General features: G+C 44.4%; 1 protein-coding gene across 2 annotated transcripts in view; it reads left to right on the top strand.

The window, feature by feature from the left end:
• The window catches only part of LOC137411924 (ATP-binding cassette sub-family C member 8-like), a 242,092-nt gene that overhangs the window by 189,968 nt on the left and 32,133 nt on the right, over positions 1-19,991 (top strand). For both annotated transcript variants that reach the window (XM_068097203.2, XM_068097207.2), the window contains exon 32: positions 8,645-8,775. In XM_068097203.2, the coding sequence (XP_067953304.2) occupies positions 8,645-8,775 (131 nt within the window). The remainder of the gene's footprint in view (positions 1-8,644; positions 8,776-19,991) is intronic.

The following is a 19,991-nucleotide window of genomic DNA, read 5'->3' as shown; positions in this document are numbered from 1 at the left end:
GGCCGCCACCATATATATATGTCTGAACCTTGTGAGCGAAATATCTTGAAAAATAAGCGAAGTACCAACTTCTAATCTGGTGTATGGGTGTATCTAGGCATAAGGAAGAACCCTATTGAAAATTGGGTCGCCACGTTAAAATCCAAGATGGCCGCCGCCATGTATGTCTGAACCTTGAGTGGAATACCTTGAAGAATAAGCGAAGTACCAAGTTCTAATCTGGTGTGTGGGTGTATCTGTGCATAAGGAAGAACCGTATTGAAAATTGGGTCGCCACGTCAAAATCCAAGATGGCCGCCGCTATGTATGTCTGAACCTTGTGAGCGGAATATAATCAAAAATAAGCGAAGTACCAACTTCTAATCTGGTGTATGGGTGTATCTAGGCATAAGGAAGAACCCTATTGAAAATTGGGTCGCCACGTCAGAATCCAAGATGGTCGCCGCCATGTACGTCTGAACCTTGTGAGCGAAATATCATATCATAGCATGTTTTCTGCGTCTTCCACTTTGTCAACTCGCATCACTTCCCCGACGGGGGACCTCGGCATAACGCTTGTAGATTTTAGATTTATTTTTCTTTTTTTTAAATGTTTGTTTACTTTATCAATGAAATGCCATGTTTAGTCATTGTTGTGAAACTTTGGCAGATTTTGTGAAACTAATAAGTTGCCAGTTTGATTCTGACATTGGCTGAGTCGTACCAAAGATTTTTTAAATGTTATGTGCTGCTTCCTCATTTGACGCTCAGCACTTTTTTTTTTTTTTTTTTTTTTTTTTTTTTTTTTTTTTTTTTTTTTTTTTTTTTTTTTTTTTTTTTTTTTTTTTTTTTTTTTTTTTTTTTTTTTTTTTTTTTTTTTTTTTTTTTTTTTTTTTTTTTTTTTTTTTTTTTTTTTTTTTTTTTTTTTTTTTTTTTTTGTTTGTATACAAGGTCGAGGCTCGTGAAAGAGCGAACATTAAACACACAGAAAGACAAACCGACACATAAAACATATAACATAGGGAGCGGTAGACGGTAGACAAGATGGGGAGAGAGGGGGAAGGACACAAACACAACATTTGAGAGCAGGGACCGAGAGACATGGAGACATCGAGAGATCTGAGAGAGGGCGAGGGCTTTGGGGGGGGGGGCGTGGGAAGGGGGCGGTGGGAGAGGTATAAAACATATGGACACTGCCAGGACTTCCAGGAAAGAAGTTGGAATTTCAAACAAGGTGGATCTGGGGTGAATTAGCGGGGGTAGAAAAGATCAAGGTTTTGGATGGGGGAAGATAAGAGATGGTGGTGAACAGCTGTTTTAAAGACCTGGAGGGAGGAGTGGGATTGAAGGGAGTGAGGGAGTTTGTTCCAGAGGCGGGAGAAAAGAGGAATGAAAGAGTGAAGGTGAGCAGAGAGCCGAGATTTCGGCAGTTTAACCATCAGAGGGTTGCTGGCAGATCTTGTGCGACCTGTAGGAATATTTGGGGGACAGAGCACAGAGAGAGCTGGGGGTGCAAGGCCGGAGAGGAGTCGGTAGAAGACAGAAAGACCACCTACCTGCCTGCGGTGAGTGAGTGAAAGGCCCTCAGAGATAGCTTCAGCGCGGGAGATTCCAATAATTCTGAAAGCTTTGGTTTCAACAGCGTGAAGCCGAGCAAGGTGTGAGGCAGGAGCACCGGCCCATAGGGGAGAACAGTATTCCATTGAGCTGCGGATGAAAGCCTTGTATGTGGTGAGGAGCTCAGGTGTGCCGAGGAAGGACTTCGCACGACGGAGGATGCCCAGTCGGCGACTGGCTTTGGAGGCCAGCTTGGAAATGTGGTTTTCCCAAGAAAGATCATGGCAGATAGTGAGACCCAAAATCTTGAGCGACAGAACTTCTTGGAGAGGATTGTTGAGAAAGTAGATGGGAGGGTTGTCCAGTCGATCTTTTCGGAGAGACATAGTAAGAGTGTGAGATTTGTCAGGATTGAAAGACATGTTCCACTTGTTTGACCAGTCTGTGATTTTGTCCAGGTCTTCAGAGAGTGAGGAGGCAGCAGACTGCCGATCTGAGGGAAGAGGAATGGAGCGGCAGAGAGTGGAGTCATCAGCAAAGAGATAGAGAGGATTTTCGAGAGAGTCAGAGAGATCATTGATGAAGACCAGAAAAAGCACGGGGCCCAGAACACTGCCTTGGGGAACTCCAGCCTGAACAGGAAGAGGAGATGAGAGAAACCCATTCAGGGCCACACGTTGACGACGACTAGAGAGGAAGTCCGCCAGCCATGCGTGGAGATTTCCATGGATACCAAAGGAGGAGAGTTTGGTGAGCAGAGCGGGGTGCCAGACCGTGTCGAAGGCACGTGATATGTCGAGGGAGACAGCTCTAATTTCCTGTTTGGCATTGAGGACCTCCATCCATTGTTGAGACAGCAGAAGCAGCATGTCCAGAGTAGAGTGACCTGGTCTGAAACCAAATTGATGATCAGAGATCAAGCCATTGGAGAAGAGGAAAGATTTCATATCCGAAGCAATGATGGATTCCATGACTTTGCTGATAATTGGGAGAAGGCTGATTGGTCTGTAGTTGCTAGGATCTGTTTTTGCACCTTTTTTGTGCAAAGCGGTGATGTTGGCTGATTTCCAAGCAGATGGCAGTTGACCTTGAGCAAAAGAGAGGGTGAAGAGAACAGAGAGAGGGTGAGATAGAGCAGCAGAGCAGGATTTTAGGACCCGTGGGCTGATGCCGTCGGGTCCAGTTGCAGAATCAGAGTCGAGGGTTGACAGAAACTTTTCCACCTTGTCAGGAGGAAAGGACACGGAGTCCAGGAGCAGCAGGGTACGACTGGGTATGGTGGGTACAGAGAGGGATGGGTTTGGGACACAAGATTTAGAGGCAAACACAGAGTTGAGGCATTCAGCTTTTTCACGTGCGGAGTCAGCTGTGTAGCCGTTTGAGGTAAGGGAGGGGATGGAGGGGGAACAAACACCAGAAACGGATTTGACCAGACGCCACCAGGATTTGGAAGAGGGAGACAGATAAGAGAGTTCGGTCTTGAGAACGGAGAGATATTGTTTCCTGGCTCTCCTGAGGGTGGACACACACTTGTTTCGGGCTTTGTGAAAGGAAATGAGATTTCCTTCCGTTGGATTTGCTTTCCAGGAGACGAAGGCAAGTTGTTTCTGGGCAACAGCCTCACCACAAGATTCCGTGTACCATGGACGGGAGGAAGGGTAAGACAACTGAAGACGAGATGGGATAAATCTGTGCATGAGAGAGAGCAATTCACCTCGGAAGAACTCCCAGGATGAGTTGATGTCAGAGGCGGTAGAAATGGGAGACCAGTCCAGATGATTGATGGCTGCTTGAAGACCGTGCCAGTTGGCCTGAGTGAAATGCCAGACACGTCGACGCTGAGCAGGCTCCCTGAGGATGGTCAGAGAGATGTCCACTTTAACAAGGACATGATCAGATGATCCGATCGGAGCAGAAGAAGAGCAGCAGACATTTTCAGGGAAGTTAGTCATAACCAAGTCCAGAAGAGAAGATGTTCCGTTGACTGAGATCCGGGTCGGGAAATTGACAGATTGTGTCAGTCCCAGTGAGTCGCAGAAGTCCTTTGCTGAGGAGCCATGGCTGGTGAGAGAGGTACCCACACCCAGCCAACTGGCATGATGACAGTTGAAATCACCACATATGAGGAAGAGAGAGTTGGGATGAGTAGATAGAAGTTGGTCCATATCATCAGACAGCGAGATGTAGATGGAGTCATCACTGTTTGGTGGACGGTACAACACACATATGAACAAGAGGTGGGAGCGAAGGGGAAGCCGTAGCCAGAGGTATTCCTGGGGGTGAGGTGGAGAGAGTGCAGTGCAGGGCGAGTGAGGAAGAGAGTTTTTGATAAAGATAGCAACCCCGCCTCCAGGACGAGGCTCAGGTCTATCATACCGGAGGAGGGAGTAGCCCGGGAGAGATACTATGGAATCAGAGACATCATAAAGGAGGAAAGTTTCTGTTAAGCAGATCACGTCTGGTTTGACAGAAGCAACCTGTATGGAGAGATCAGTTATGTTTGAACGAAGGCCCCGGATGTTTGAGGTCCATACCGTTAATGAAGAGGAAGGGGGAGCATCAGATACAGAACAGGGGGGAGGAGGGGTAGGGTAAGATGTGGAAGAGGTGGAAGAGGTAGGGAGAGCTGTTGAAGGTGTGTCAGAGATTTCAGAATAGCTCGGAGAAAGGGAAGGATGGGGCGGACAAAAGGTTTGATGGTGATTGGGTGAGCCACAATGAGGTGTTATTTGAGGAGGGGGAAGAGCGAGGCAGAAGGTTGGGGGAGATGGAGGTGAGAGTTTGAAGGGGGAAGAAGCGGGGAGGACGCTTTGAGGAGGGGGAGTGAGAGGGGGGAAATTGAGAAGCAATGAGGGTGGGGAGATTTGAAGGGGAGGGGTGAGGGGGAAGTTTGGGAGGGAAGGGGCAAGGGGAGGGATTTGAAAGGGATGGGATATGGGGGAGATTTGGAGGGGAGGGGTGAGGCAGGAGTCTAGGAGGGGAGGGGCGAGGGGGCGTCTTGGCGGGGAGGGGTGAGGGGGTCGTTTAGGAGGGAGGGGGCAAGGGGGGAGATTTGAAAGGGATGGGTGATGGGGAAGATTTGGAGGGGAGGGGTGATGGGGAAGATTTGGAGGGGAGGGGTTATGGGGAAGATTTGGAGGGGAGGGGTGAGATTGGATTTTTGAAAGTGTACGATTTATGGGAAACGAACATTTATTGCAAAATGAGTTGCTTGTGACCTTCGAGTTAAAAATACGTTTAAGGACGCTGGATGGAGGATGGAGTGCAGGAGAGTTTAGGGAATGTAGAAAAAAGGCACTATAGGAGATGGATATTTTTTTGGGGATGAATTGATTTGGTGAGCAAGTCGAAAGCAGCCTTTTAAAGAAGAAGAAGAAAAAGGTGTTATAAAATATGACGGAATACATAACTTGAGGGGAAAGTGTAAACATTGAAGGTTAATGAGTGAAAACTATCTGGGGAAATGGGGGAGAAACACGTGGTCGAAGAACGAACGAACGAATAAGAATGAATAAACGAATGATAACAGAGAAGGAAATTTTTTTTTTTTTTTTTTTTTTTTTTTTTTTGAGTTGAGATTTACACAAGGAAGTAGGCTATGGGTGAAAAGACTGGGAATACAGAGAACGAAAGTTATTGGATCACAAAAGACGGACCGCTGAGAGAAAAACAAAGCCTCAAGGTTGTACAGTGCACACTGTACAAGGCCTCAAGACACGACACGGCAAACAGACGATCAATTTATGAAAGATAAACACCGAGAAACAACCAAAGTTGCACACAATAACTTCACACACCGAATGATAAATACAGTTTCGACAAAATACAATTGTGAACAGACTTAACTTCGAAAAACGTGGAGACCGTGTGGAGCTTCGAAAATCCCTGCCGCCGTCTCCAAGATCTCGCGAGAGATCACTTAGGATAGAGTACCTTAGGATAGGATAGAGTACCAATAGAGTACCAATACACCCTGTCACTTAGGATAGAGTACCAATACACCCTGTGGTTCGCATCCAATGAGGACAGTGGAGGGGAGAATATTTATACTTGATTACCCCGCTGTCTGCGGATTGAAAAGCGAAGTCACAAAATGGTGTCCCTGGCACCCAGAGTATACTGGGAAGTTGCGTCACTTCTCAAGTCTGATATTTACCCCTCACACGCGAAGCGAAAAGCGGGGTTTACCAATTTATTCAAGTCCATCCTTCCGTCCATCCATCTTGTCTGTCTCATCAGTTTATGATCGAAGAACAGCTTATTTAAATTGAATGTTAAATTTTGAACATAAATCGGAACATGAGTAGAAACACAAGTTTGCTGTTTTACCGTATATTGCCTCTGAATGCGTCCCGACTGTACACGTGCAGAGAGCAGTGAGATAATATTTTTATTCTGCCTGCCTGCCAGTCAAGCAAAATTGAAAATTATTCCAAACAGGGAACTCTGTTCCAAACAGGAAACTTACTGTTCCAAACAGGAAACTTGCTGTTTTTAAGGTCGTCATAATGGACACATAAAACAGGCATGAAGAATGAATGAATGAATGTAATGTGTGAGATAGGTTGGTGTAATAGTAATAGCCGCTGAAGAAAACAGTCGTAAAACCTGGAATTAATTTATTTATACACCTTTAAGCCTCTTTAAATCTTTGTTTAAATTGAATGATATACTTTAACACTGTATAACACAAATTGTCTTAGATATATATATATATATACACACACACACACACACACACACACACACACACACACACACACACACACACACACACACACACACACACACAGTGAAACCTTGACTTACGAGTTTAATTCGTTCTGTGACCGAGCTCGTAACTCAATTTGCTCGTTTCTCAAATTAAAATGAATTGAAATGCTATTAATCCGTTCCAGCCCCCCAAAAACCACACCAATTTTTTTTGAAATATACAGTATATATAAAAATATCTCGCGCTTTATATTTCACCTGTATGCAGCATACAAGTTGGCAGGATGGCCTGGACTGGAGGTACGCACACTTGACTCTAAACTGTCCAGCCTGGGTTTGAATCCCGACCCAGCTATAACCTGTCATGTCGGTGTTTCACAGGCATGGTGATTCATCAATGTGTGTACCGCTAAACTGGGCGCCCCGTTTGCGTCCCATTAGTTGTTGGATGTTAAGGATCTCACCGTGTCTTCCACAAAGAGAAGGCGAGCTATCGCCGGCACTCTGAACAAGTTGTGGCCTGGCATGCTCTTCTCCTTTGCCGTTATATACGTCCTCCTCGGCATCTTTTTCCAGAAGAGCCCTGTCTCGTCACAGTTGAAGATTTGCTGGGGGATGTATCCTTCGGCTTCTATCAGTTCGGCAAAAGTTATAATAAAATCTTCAGCTGCCTTCACATCCGAGCTTGCTACCTCACCATGCCTGACGACGGAGTGAATGCCGGTCCTCTTCTTAAAATTATCAAACCATCCCCGACTGGCTTTGAATGACTCTTCCGATGCCTCGTCCGTTGATGTTCCCGCCGTCTGCTGCACCAAATCCCCGTAAATGTCTCGTGCCTTCTCACAGATGATGCTCTCGGTCACGGTATCTCCTGCGAGCTGCTTCTCCGTCAACCACACAAACAACAACTTCTCCATCTCTTCATGGACAGAGGTCCGGAGCTTTGAAATAATCGTAACGCCCTTGGCTGGCGTTATAGCCTTTATCGACTCCTTCTGCTTCAAAATCGTACATATCGTAGAAGTACTACGATCGTACTGCCTCGCCAAGTCGACAACACGCACACCTCGCTCATGTTTTTCGACGATTACGTGTTTTATATCCAAGCTCGCTCGCTCGTAACTCAGATCTCGGCTCGCATCACAAAGCAAAAAATCGACCGAGCGACGGCTCGTATCTCGGAAAACTCGTAAGTTGGTGCACTCGTAAGTCAAAGTTTCACTGTGTGTGTGTGTGTGTGTGTGTATATATATATATATATATATATATATATATGTGATTGTATATATATATATATATACTAAACATCCCATGAGGTCATCAGCATACATGTGATTATATATATATATATATATATATATATATATATATATATATATATATATATATATATATAATCACATGTATGCTGATGATGTAATTGATGCAGCCAATGGCAGGTGCCGCACCGGGCCCTGGGCATGCGTGGTGCGTGTGCTCGTCAGTCACCATTGTTGGGCACAGATTAAAGAGAGCTTGACTAATTGGAATCTCCGTCTATTTATTATCACAAACGTTACAATATCGATATATAGAATGAGAGGGCGTGGCATGTAAGAGAGACAGTATCAGGGTGAAGAACACTGCCAATTTCACGCTGAGAGTAGTTTATGCAGGGAATGGCCTCCCTGGAAAGGTAGTAGCAGCAGAAACATTAGATAAGTTTAAATTAGAATTGGAAAGGTACCTAGAAACATTGGGGATAGAAGGGTGGAGGGATATTGGCAGGACTTTTCGGAAGGCTTGAGCATGGATGGGTGATTATGTCCATCTGTGAGGAGTGTCATGTCTGTGAGGTTCTCGTCAAGGGGTTGTGTTTGGTTGATGCTGTGTCTTTCTCATCCAAGAACTGCCTTCGTCCACCTCCTCCCCCTCCCCTGAAAAAAACCCCAAAAATCATTTTTTAAATTTATTTAAATATTTAAAATTAATGTATTTCCCCATTTTTATTTTTACACCCTTGGGATATCCTTAAGCACGCCACATTGTCTCATCCACATTCTTCTGCTTACCCCCCCCACCCCCCCCCCCCCCCCCCGCCATCCCAATGAAATTGTGTCGTTTTGACAGATGAAATTTGTCTGGTGTTGATGTGGCACCGGCATGATGGGCAAAATGGCCTCCTGCATCTAGTTTCCTTGTGTAACATCACGTGGGGTATCGTGTTCTATGAACTCTCTGGTGTCTAATATCTCTGTCTGCTTGTAACAGCTCCTGCTTCTGCCATAGATCCTGTAAAAAGAGAGTGTGGGTCAACTGTGACAATGATCTTTCGTTTTGTCACACCTCCCCCAATCCCACAATGCATTGGGCTGGGAGAGAAAGCAGTTTGCATGCCTGCCTTGTGTTTCAGACCAACAAGCTGTACCCGAAAACTGGCCCGGCCAAGGAGACATTCACATCGACAACCTGACCGTACGATACGACACAACCTTGAGTCCAGCACTGAAGTGTGTGAATGCCACCATTAATCCAGGCCAAAAGGTGAGGAAAGCAGAACATTTTCAGCATCCACAATGAGGGTTGAAAAGTAGTCAATTCAATCAGTACGTTCAATAAAGCTCTTTTATCTTCCTACAGAAATGGCCTGTTTAGTATTGTAAAACTAAGGCAAGATTGCATTTGTTTGGCTAAACATCCCATGAGGTCAATTTATATAATGAACATCAGAATGAACAAGTGCATCATGAGATATTTCCCCTTATTATTTCTACACAATATGATCCTCATGTCGGAAGAGAAATATGAGTGGGTCAGGGGGTTTGTATACATGACCGTGGCTCATGGAAGAGCTAGAATAGAGTGGAGGGGAAAGAAATGGAAAGGGGGGGGGGAAACCAGCAGTCGAGTTGAGGTGAGAGTGAGATCAACGGGAGGGGGAAGGACACATGGTGTGAACTAGCTGTACACAAGCTGAATGAAACACAGCAAGAAGAGGAAGGGTAAAGCAGAGAGTGAAACAGAAAACAAACAAACCAACTGACAACTAAGAAATGAAAAGAGGTGAGGGAGAGGGATGGAGGAAACATAATAACCTGGAAAAGCTGAGTGCTTGGGAATGGGGTCATTTGGGGTAGAATAGATCAGGAGCATGGATGGGGCGTGACCTGAGGTAGTGGTGAACAGCACCTGCTGTATTGAAGCCCTGGAGGGAGAAATGGGACCGTTTAATAAATTTAATAAATTGCTTAATAAATATTACAATCCACCAGAAGTACTGTAGAGTTGCGGTCGGTCGTAATAAAGCAATTAATTGTTTTATTAACCCCCACCCCCACTTTCCCAAAAAAGCACTCTGGTATTCCATTTAATTTCCCTCCCCTCCACAAACCATGTGAAGTAGATGATTCAAGATTGTTGGACACTAGATTTCTTGATGTAAGCATGAGATGGATCCAAAGGTGAGGTTACAATCCTCTCCATCCCCACCCCACTTCCCTCCTCCCCAATCCAACCCACTCTCAGGAAAATAACATGCAATATTATACCAGAATCCAAAAACTGAACCATCGTTTTTATATTATTATTATTCCTCCAGCGATTGTGAACAGACACTTACAATTGTTAGCACGTTTTCTGACAACTGATGATATATATATATACATATATACACACAGTGCATTCAGAAAGTATTCAGACCCCTTCACTTTTTTCACATTTTGTTATGTTGCAGCCTTATGCTGAAATCGTTTAAATTCATTTTTTCCCTCATCAATCTACACTCAATACCCCATAATGACAAAGAGAAAACAGGATTTTAGAAAGTTTTGCAAATTTATTAAAAAGAAAAAACTGAAATATCACATTGACATAAATATTCAAAGTGCGTGGGCTGTTGACGCGTTATCAACGGAGGTCCGTGGTTCGAGCCCTGCATTGAGTCAGAATTTTTTCACACTTAGCCCCTCGCAGGAATTTAATTCCTGTTTATAAAATTGTATTTGACTTAATCTTCAATGCATTTCTACTTATTCACACATACATACGCATGCATATACTTACGCTAACATTCGGGGTCTGCCTAGCAGGCACGTAAGACATCGGCCATGATAAAGCTCGCAGTGTTAAGTGTGGAAAAGTTCTGAGGAGATTGCGGCTGGCTCAATAGCGCAGTGGGCTGTTGACGTGTTATCAACGGAGGTCCGTGGTACGAGCGCCGCATTGTCAGAATTTTTTCACACTTAGCCTCTCGCAGGAATTTGATTCCTGTTTATAAAAAATATATATACAGTGGAACCTTGACTTACGAGTTTAATTCGTTCTGTGACCGAGCTCGTAACTCAATTTGCTCGTTTCTCAAATCAAATTTCCCCATTAAAATGCATTGAAATGCTATTAATCCGTTCCAGCCCGCCAAAAACCACACCAATTTTTTTTTAAATATACAGTATATATAAAAATATCTCGCGCTTTATATTTCACCTGTATGCAGCATACAAGTTGGCAGGATGGCCTGGACTGGAGGTACGCACACTTGACTCTAAAGTCTAAACTGTCCAGCCTGGGTTTGAATCCCGACCCAGCTATAACCTGTCATGGGTGAATCACAGGCAGGGTGATTCATCAATGTGTGTACCGCTAAACTGGGCGCCCCGTTTGCGTCCCATTAGTTGTTGGATGTTAAGGATCTCACCGTGTTTTCCACAAAGAGAAGGCGAGCTATCGCCGGCACTCTGAACAAGTTGTGGCCTGGCATGCTCTTCTCCTCTGCCGTTATATACGTCCTCCTCGGCATCTTTTTCCAGAAGAGCCCTGTCTCGTCACAGTTGAAGATTTGCTGGGGGATGTATCGTTCGGCTTCTATCAGTTCGGCAAAAGTTATAATAAAATCTTCAGCTGCCTTCACATCCGCCTCACCAAGTCGACAACACGCACACCTCGCTCATGTTTTTCGACGATTGCGTGTTTTATATCCAAGCACATCATCCTCTTCTTCTTCTTCTCAGTACTGCCCTTGGCACTCAATTTCTTAGGACCCGTGGTTAAAACTAAGAAATTTTCCAAAATAACCAAAATGCGAAAACAAAACAGCAGCGATATATGGCAGAAATGCTTGCACGGCAAGATAACCACGTGACCGGAACCCACCTGGTGGGGGGTGGCGTAAGCTCCAAAATAACCAAAATGCGAAAACAAAACAGCAGCGATATACGGCAGAGATACTGTACTTGCACGGCAAGATAACCACGTGACCGGAACCCACCTGGTGGGGGGTGGCGTAAGCTCCAAAATAACCAAAATGCGAAAACAAAACAGCAGCGATATACAGCAGAGATACTGTACTTGCACGGCAAGATAACCACGTGACCGGAACCCACCTGGTGGGGGGTGGCGTAAGCTCCAAAATAACCAAAATGCGAAAACAAAACAGCAGCGATATACGGCAGAGATACTGTACTTGCACGGCAAGATAACCACGTGACCAGAACCCACCTGGTGGGGGGTGGCGTAAGCTCCAAAATAACCAAAATGCGAAAACAAAACAGCAGCGATATACGGCAGAGATACTTGCACGGCAAGATAACCACGTGACCGGAACCCACCTGGTGGTGGGTGGCGTAAGCTCGTAACTCGGATCTCGGCTCGCATCTCAAAGCAATAAACCGCCCGAGCAACGGCTCGTATCTCGGAAAACTCGTAAGTTGGTGCACTCGTAAGTCAAGGTTCCACTGTATATATATATCCTAGCTGAGGTACCCGGCTTCGCCCGGGTTGAATAAGAATAAGACAAATATATGATGAAAAGAACATGTATATTTTAGAGCAATATTACAGTACATTGCCTACATGATGTTTTGTCAATTTTCAATTTCTCAAAACCTCTTGGTATACAACATTTCTGGTTTTCTTACTTGGTGCCAAGACATAAAGATTGCTTGGTTTTCCAACCCTCGAGCAGCCCACGTACAGCTGGCCATGGGCAAACACTTCTGTGAAGTTCAGGCCTACAACCTTCATTGATTGCCCCTGCGCCTTGTTGATGGACATAGAAAAACATAGCCTGATGGGGAACTGAATCCTCTTGAAGGAGAATGGAAGGTCAGGTGGAATAAGTGGTATCCTTGGAATGAATACTTTCTCTCTGTATTGTCCTGAGAGGATGGTTGCCTCTAGGACATGCGGCATCATTTGCTGGATTGTCAATCGTGTTCCATTACACAGCTTTGGTGGATGAAGATTCCTTAGAAGCATGATTGGTGCTCCCACCTTGAGAATCAACCTGTGTGTTGGGAGTCCTTGAGGCTGAAGACTGTTGAGAAACTCAGTTGGGAAGTTTACTGCCTGATCTTCATCTGTCACTTTGTCAAGAGAATCATAATGTCTTTCATGACCGTGAAGTTGGTGGAGGAGCAAATTGTTGATCTCTTGAACAGCATTGTTCTTGGGGGCCAAAATGGCTCTTTCGGCAAGCCATGATGAGTCCTGGAACTGGGTCTCCATATTGGGAAAGACCTTTTTGATCAAGTCATCTTTTGTTTCAACAAACTGTCAAAATGGTAGAATTATTTGTTCTGCTGCATCTTGAGGGTATAGGCCATTGCCAACTTTCAAAAGCTGGCTTGAGACCGCCCCTGCAGTGTTGTCACCAAGAAGGTGGACTCTCATGTTGGTATTCAGGGTAAGTCTTTGCACATGTGGCCAGAGGAGATAAGAAGACTTGATACAGGCCTTGACTTGATCTGCCCTTGTGCCCCGTTGGATGACTGGGAGAGTCTGACGAAAGTCTCCAGCCAGGACAGTTGTCACACCACCCATGATTTTCTTGTTGTTGCGAATATCTTGGAGTGTTCTGTTCACTGCTTTGAATGCCTGCTTGTGGTTCATAGTAGCCTCATCCCAGATAATGATTTTGCACTGTTGAAGGATCTTGGCTTTTGCTGAATTCTTGCTAATGTTGCAGGTTGGGGTGTCTTGCTTGGTCAAATCCAAAGGCAGTTTGAAAGTTGAGTGTGCTGTCCTTCCTCCTTCAAGAAGTGTAGCTGCAATTCCACTTGAGGCCACAGCCAGAGCAATTTCCGACTTTTGACGAACCTTGGCCAGGATGATATTAATGAGGAATGTTTTTCCTGTCCCGCCAGGAGCATCGAGGAAGAATATCTTGCCAGCATCATCATAAACACTCTTCAGGATAGAAGTAAAGGCTTGCTGTTGGTCCTCAACCATTCTTGGGACATTCTGCTCTACAAATGTGGTCAGCTCTTCCATGTTGTAGTTTGTTTCCCTCAGAAGCTCCTGAGCCATTCCCTCAATGCTGTTTTCTGGTTGGGGCATTCCACAATTTGCCATAGTGGTTCCATAGGCAATCAGGTGCTTCTCTAGCTCAATCAGGACTTGATTGTAGATTGCACAGTTGAAATCAATATCCACACCAGGGTTCTGACGTCTGGCCAAGTGAAGAAAGTCTTCAGACATATTTCCTTTGTGGTCCTCCCAGAGCTTCTCTGGATCCTGAATGTCACATGCTGCCAATATGATGGAAAACAGCTGCCATAGTTGTTTTGGTGCCTGTGAGACTGCTGCCTCATCCATGGCTTTTTTCCAATGTTCATCTTCTTCCAATAGACCATGGAGTCGGCAGGCATCGCGGAAGGTGGCACAATCTTGACCATTAACCCGTCGTAAATCTTTAAAGGATGTTGGACCTCTGACAGTGTGCAGGAGAAGGCGCAGAAAGAAACAGTCTCTGTTCTTTGGATGAACTGTGTAGACTCTGCCAATTGCGCTGCTGGCATAAACTCCAGGATAATTGTCTACTGGAATGTCCTTCTTCCTGCGATTCCACATTTTGTTCTCCCATGTGTAGTAGGTAGGGACTTCATTGTACAGAAGAGTCTTGGCAAAGTCATCTTCTATGCAGAGTTTGAAGAAAGCTGTCAACGTAGTCTGAGGAGGCGGCCCATGTGCTCGTGCTTGGGCAGTTTCTGCAGTGTAATAGACCCTTTGTCCATTTTCCAGATGTACGGCCAAATTGATGACAGTTGGATATCGCTCATGAATGTTAAATCCAAGGATCCTCCACACTGCTTCGTTTGTTGATATATATCGGCCTGACTGGAACCTGCTAATCTCACCTGACCTTTTTTTGTCACCTACTTCAAATGTTGCCATGTCACTGCCCTTATTGACATACTTGCATACATATTTGATGGACTTAACTGAGCTGCACAGTTCCACATTGATGTGTGCATTAAAGATTTTGCAGAGCATTTTGTTGTGGGGAACAACCCACCGATTGTCAACGTTGTACTCTCCCACACTGCGAATGTTGACTTTAGCAGTGTGTCCCCCATCGCCAGTGCTCCTCCTGCGATACTCTGGATATCCATCATCACCAGTCTCTGTCTCTCGGCGAAGTTGTTTGGGAAATCCTTTTTGGCATTTGTTGTCCTTCATGCAAACAGATCGAGGGTTGATGCTGCCACAGGGCCCATGAATCATTTGTGTGGAGATGGTCTTGAACAGTTCTGGGTCCATCTCTGGATCTGGCAGTTCTGCTGATATGATCCTGTCTATATCGTCTGGTCGGATTTTGTCTTTGCACCAAATCAAGGTGTGAGAGTGAGGGAGGCCATGCTTCTGCCACTCAATGGTGTACATCCATGCTACCAAATCTCCAAAGATCATCCCTTTCTTCAGTAACCATATCAGTTTCTTCTGTTTTTCACTGAATACCCTGGCAATAATGTCATGTCGTAGATTGGAATCTTGTACAATCTTGATTTCAGGCCATGCAGGATTGCAGGTGAAAGTGATGAATAGATTTGGATGGCCAAACTTTCTGACATATGACATAGCATCCTGGGTTCTTTCTGCCATGTACCGTGGGCCACCAGTAAAACTGGACGGAAGAATAACTGGCTGGCCAATGTCTTCTGGATTAATGCCATCTGTAACTATGGCATCCTTCAGATGGATGTACTCTTCAGCACGTAGTTTTGATTGGTTCAGTCTGATGTACAGAAGGCGTTCAGCTTCCATCTTTGCATAGCTGTCTACCATGAGCTGACAGGTGACATGGCCAAACCTCAAGACATAGTTGACCTCTTCATCTCTCTCCATGAAATGGTAAGAGTAGAAATCCTTGCATGACACTTTAGAATTTCTGCCGCTTTTCTCCTGGCCAGTTGCTGGGTTTATTTTCTTCAGAGAAAAGTTGTACCCGTCCTGTCCCTTCCAAAATATCAGTGGGTACTGAAGGGCATCATAAGCTCTGTGGGTTTCTCTGATGTAATCTAAACTGCCCGATCTTTGCTTCAGGACAATGTCTCTTGGTCCAAGTTCTTCACCAACCACGATGATGGCCACGTCATCACTCACAGGTGCATTGTATCGTCTCTCATGTTCTCCAGCTGGCGTCTGGTCTGCCCTTATTTTGAGCTTCAGATCTAGTCTTTCCTCCATCTGTTCAAGGGCATACTTAAACACTTTGACATATTTGTGGTTCTGGTGCAGCATTTCTTGGAGGTCTGCCACAATGTTCAATTTGAGTGCACCATTTGACATTTGAACATTCCTGCACCGCTGTTCAGCCTCTTCTTCACTTGTGCACATGAAGTAGACCTGAACAAACTTGTGTACAGTATTGTTGTTTTCACTGGGAACAGGCTGGAGACTTCCCATCCTGTGATAACATTGACCTTGTATTGTAAATGTTATAAAGAAAGAGTAGTCAGTGAGATCCTTTTCTGCCCCAAAAGAAGTCATTTGGAAGGCTGAGTTGTACCTCATAAGGTGTTTCTGAAAGTGCTTGGCATCAGCAGTGCTGCCAATCAGCAGCCTTTTCAGCACATCAGGAGGCTCTTCGATGCGGGGTAGCCAGACTTCGCCTGCTGAGCAGCAAAGGCCTGCTGTCTCTGCCTTGAACGTTTTGGCCTTGCAATATTTGCACACCTTGTCCATTTCTCCAATGTCCACCTTAGAGTCAGAGCTGTACTTCTTTATTGGGTTGTAAGCAAAGGCCCCTTTGAACCAATTGACTTTTGTTTGATCCTCTTCTGCAGTTCTTCTGTCAGCTTGCCTTTGCCTATCTTCTTCCTGTCTTTGAAGCCTCTCTTCTTCTGTTTCTCTGCTTCTTCTGTTTGCTTGCATTTGCCTGTTTCTTCCTGCCTTTGAAGACTCTCTTCTTCTGTTTCTCTGCTTCTTCTGTTTGCCTGCATTTGCCTGTTTTCTTCCTGCCTTTGAAGACTCTCTTCGTCTGTTTCTCTGCTTCTTCTGTTTGCCTGCATTTGCCTGTTTTCTTCCTGCCTTTGAAGACTCTCTTCTGCTTCTCTGCTTCGACGGAGCTGACGTCGAGACCTGTCACGAAGCTGCATCTGATGTCTTTCTTGCTCAGTCTGTCGGGACCTATTTTGTCTGTGCTGTACATGATCAGCCACCAGTCTCTCTGTCCTTTGGTCCTCGGTTTCCTGAGTTCGATTATCTTGGTGCCTAAGGCGATTGTCCTCCAGTCTGTTTTGTTGCTCATCATCGGTCTCATCAGCTCTCTGAGCTTTCTTTCTTCTTGAATCTGCAGTAGATCGACCAAGCGATTTGGGTCTTTTACGTGGCATGATGACCTTTAAAAAAAAAAAGCAAATGAATTAATACTCTGAGCAAAAGTCAAATGACAGGAAATACTGTTCATTTGTAGTGCAACACATCAAATACAAATGAACTTGAAAGAAAAGTGGACTTGAATTTATAGCCACATGAATTGATCAATTCAAATGAATTTCAAAATTTCAGGGTATTGATCAGTTTGAACGTTTACCTGATGTTCACTTGTCAAATGCACACCTTGCACCTTGAGAATCACCCTGTGTGTTGGGAGTCCTTGAGGCTGACGACTGTTGCGAAACTCAGTTGGGAGGTTTACTGCCTGATCGTCATGTCATTATATAAAAAGAAAAGAAGATCACATGCATAAATGAAAATGTTTGTCATCATCGCACAATGTTGAGCCAATCGACACGGATAAACGAAAATCCTGTATTTGTACATTTCGTATGAAAATGCACACATACAATGACAATAATTACGTTTCAGTAGACGATCCTTGCTCCAGCAACGATTACTTTAACGCAGGCCACGATCTACTTGTGATGAAAAATCACCACAGGCAGAACGAAACAGCTCTTGAGGCGCGAGCACGATGGTTAGCGGTTTATACCTTAATGCTGTTGCAAAGTGGGCGTGTTTTGCTCGGGGAAGGTCGAGATTAAATCGACCGTCGTTGGTTAACCCAAAAAATATTTCCAACAGTTGAAATAATTATTGTTTCCAACAGTTGAAATTTAATGGAATTCGAATTCGAATAAAATCTCAACTTAAAAAAAAACCGTTTATTCGTTCTTGGCGCGAAAAAATGGCGTGCATTTTGTCATTATGTGCGACTTTACGTCACTCCTACAGACGTGAAAACATTTGTTTTCCTTAAAATATATATTTAAAATAAATACAATAGTACATAAATTAACAATAAAATAAACTAGAAAACAATTTAAAATACAATAAAAAGCACATTGAAAATATATAAATATGTACGTACAGTATACTGTACGTACGCGCAACCGCGGGATCGGAAAGGGGCAATAGCGCCACCACAAACTACACCATGGAATTGCAGCTGGCGCGGTTTTTTAAACCATTGATATTAAAATAAAACGTAGCCTATAACCACCAGGATTTTATGCCGATTCCGAATCTGTGTCTAAAACTTTTCTCCGATGTGTAGTTCTTGAGTTATAAGCGGACATCCAGACAGACACACATACACATACACACACACACACACACACACACAGACACTCCTCCTTTATATATAGAGATATATACGTATATATATATATATATATATATATATATATATATATATATATATATATATATATATATATATATATATACACACACACACACACACACACACACACACACACACACACACACACACACACACACACACAGTGGGGAGAACAAGTATTTGATACACTGCCGATTTTGCAGGTTTTCCCACTTACAAAGCACGTAAAGGTCTGTAATTTTTATCATAGGTACACTTCAACTGTGGAAGACGGAATCTAAAACAAAAATCCTGAAAATCACATTGTATGATTTTTAAGTAATTAATTTGCATTTTATTGCATGAAATAAGTATTTGATCACCTACCAACCAGTAAGAATTCCGGCTCTCACAGACCTGTTAGTTTTTTCTTTAAGAAGCCCTCCCATTCTCCACTCATTACCTGTATTAACTGCACCTGTTTGAACTCGTTATCTGCATAAAAGACGTCTCCAGACCGTCTCCGACCACAAAGACCGCAAAGACCGACCGCAAAGCCGTCTCCAGACCTGTCCACACTCAATCAATCAGACTCCAACCTCTCCACAATGGGCAAGACCAGAGAGCTGTCTAAGGACATCAGGGACAAATTTGTAGACTTGCACAAGGCTGGGATGGGCTACAGGACAATAGGCAAGCAGCTTGGTGAGAAGGCAACAACTGTTGGCGCAATTATTAGAAAATGGAAGAAGTTCAAGATGACAGTCAATCTCCCTCGGTCTGGGGCTCCATGCAAGATCTCACCTCGTGGAGCCTCAATGATCATGAGAAAGGTGAGGGATCAGCCCAGAACTACACGGCGGACCTGGTCAATGACCTGAAGAGAGCTGGGACCACAGTATCAAAGAAAACCATAAGTAACACACTACGCCGTCATGGATTAAAATCCTGCAGCGCACGCAAGGTCCCTCTGCTCAAGCCAGCGCATGTCCAGGCCCGTCTGAAGTTTGCCAATGACCATCTGGATGATCCAGAGGAGGAATGGGAGAAGGTCATGTGGTCTGATGAGACCAAAATAGAGCTTTTTGGTTTAAACTCCACTCGCCGTGTTTGGAGGACGAAGAAGGATGAGTACAACCCCAAGAACACCATCCCAACCGTGAAGCATGGAGGTGGAAACATCATTCTTTGGGGATGCTTTTCTGCAAAGGGGACAGGACGACTGCACCGTATTGAGGGGAGGATGGATGGGGCCATGTATCGCGAGATCTTGGCCAACAATCTCCTTCCCTCAATAAGGGCATTGAAGATGGGGCGTGGCTGGGTCTTCCAGCATGACAACGACCCGAAACACACAGCCAGGGCAACTAAGGAGTGGCTCCGTACGAAGCATCTCAAGGTCCTGGAGTGGCCTAGCCAGTCTCCAGACCTGAACCCAATAGAAAATCTTTGGAGGGAGCTGAAAGTCTGTGTTGCGCAGCGACAGCCCCGAAACCTAAAGGATCTGGTGAAGATCTGTATGGAGGAGTGGGACAAAATCCCTGCTGCAGTGTGTGCAAACCTGGTTAAGAACTACAGGAAACGTCTGATCTCTGTAATTGCAAACAAAGGTTTCTGTACCAAATATTAAGTTCTGTTTTTCTGATGTATCAAATACTTATTTCATGCAATAAAATGCAAATTAATTACTTAAAAATCATACAATGTGATTTTCCGGATTTTTGTTTTAGATTCCGTCTTCCACAGTTGAAGTGTACCTATGATAAAAATTACAGACCTTGACGTGCTTTGTAAGTGGGAAAACCTGCAAAATCGGCAGTGTATCAAATACTTGTTCTCCCCACTGTATATATATGTATATATATATGTATATATATATAACTTTTGAGAATAGTTTTGCATGCCATGTACAGTCAACAGCCGAAAAATTACTTCATGC

Source organism: Myxine glutinosa, chromosome 1, assembly GCF_964187855.1.
Source record: "Myxine glutinosa chromosome 1, kmMyxGlut1.1, whole genome shotgun sequence".
Classification (NCBI taxonomy): Eukaryota; Metazoa; Chordata; class Myxini; order Myxiniformes; family Myxinidae; genus Myxine; species Myxine glutinosa.
This window is presented reverse-complemented; position numbering and strand designations above follow the sequence as displayed.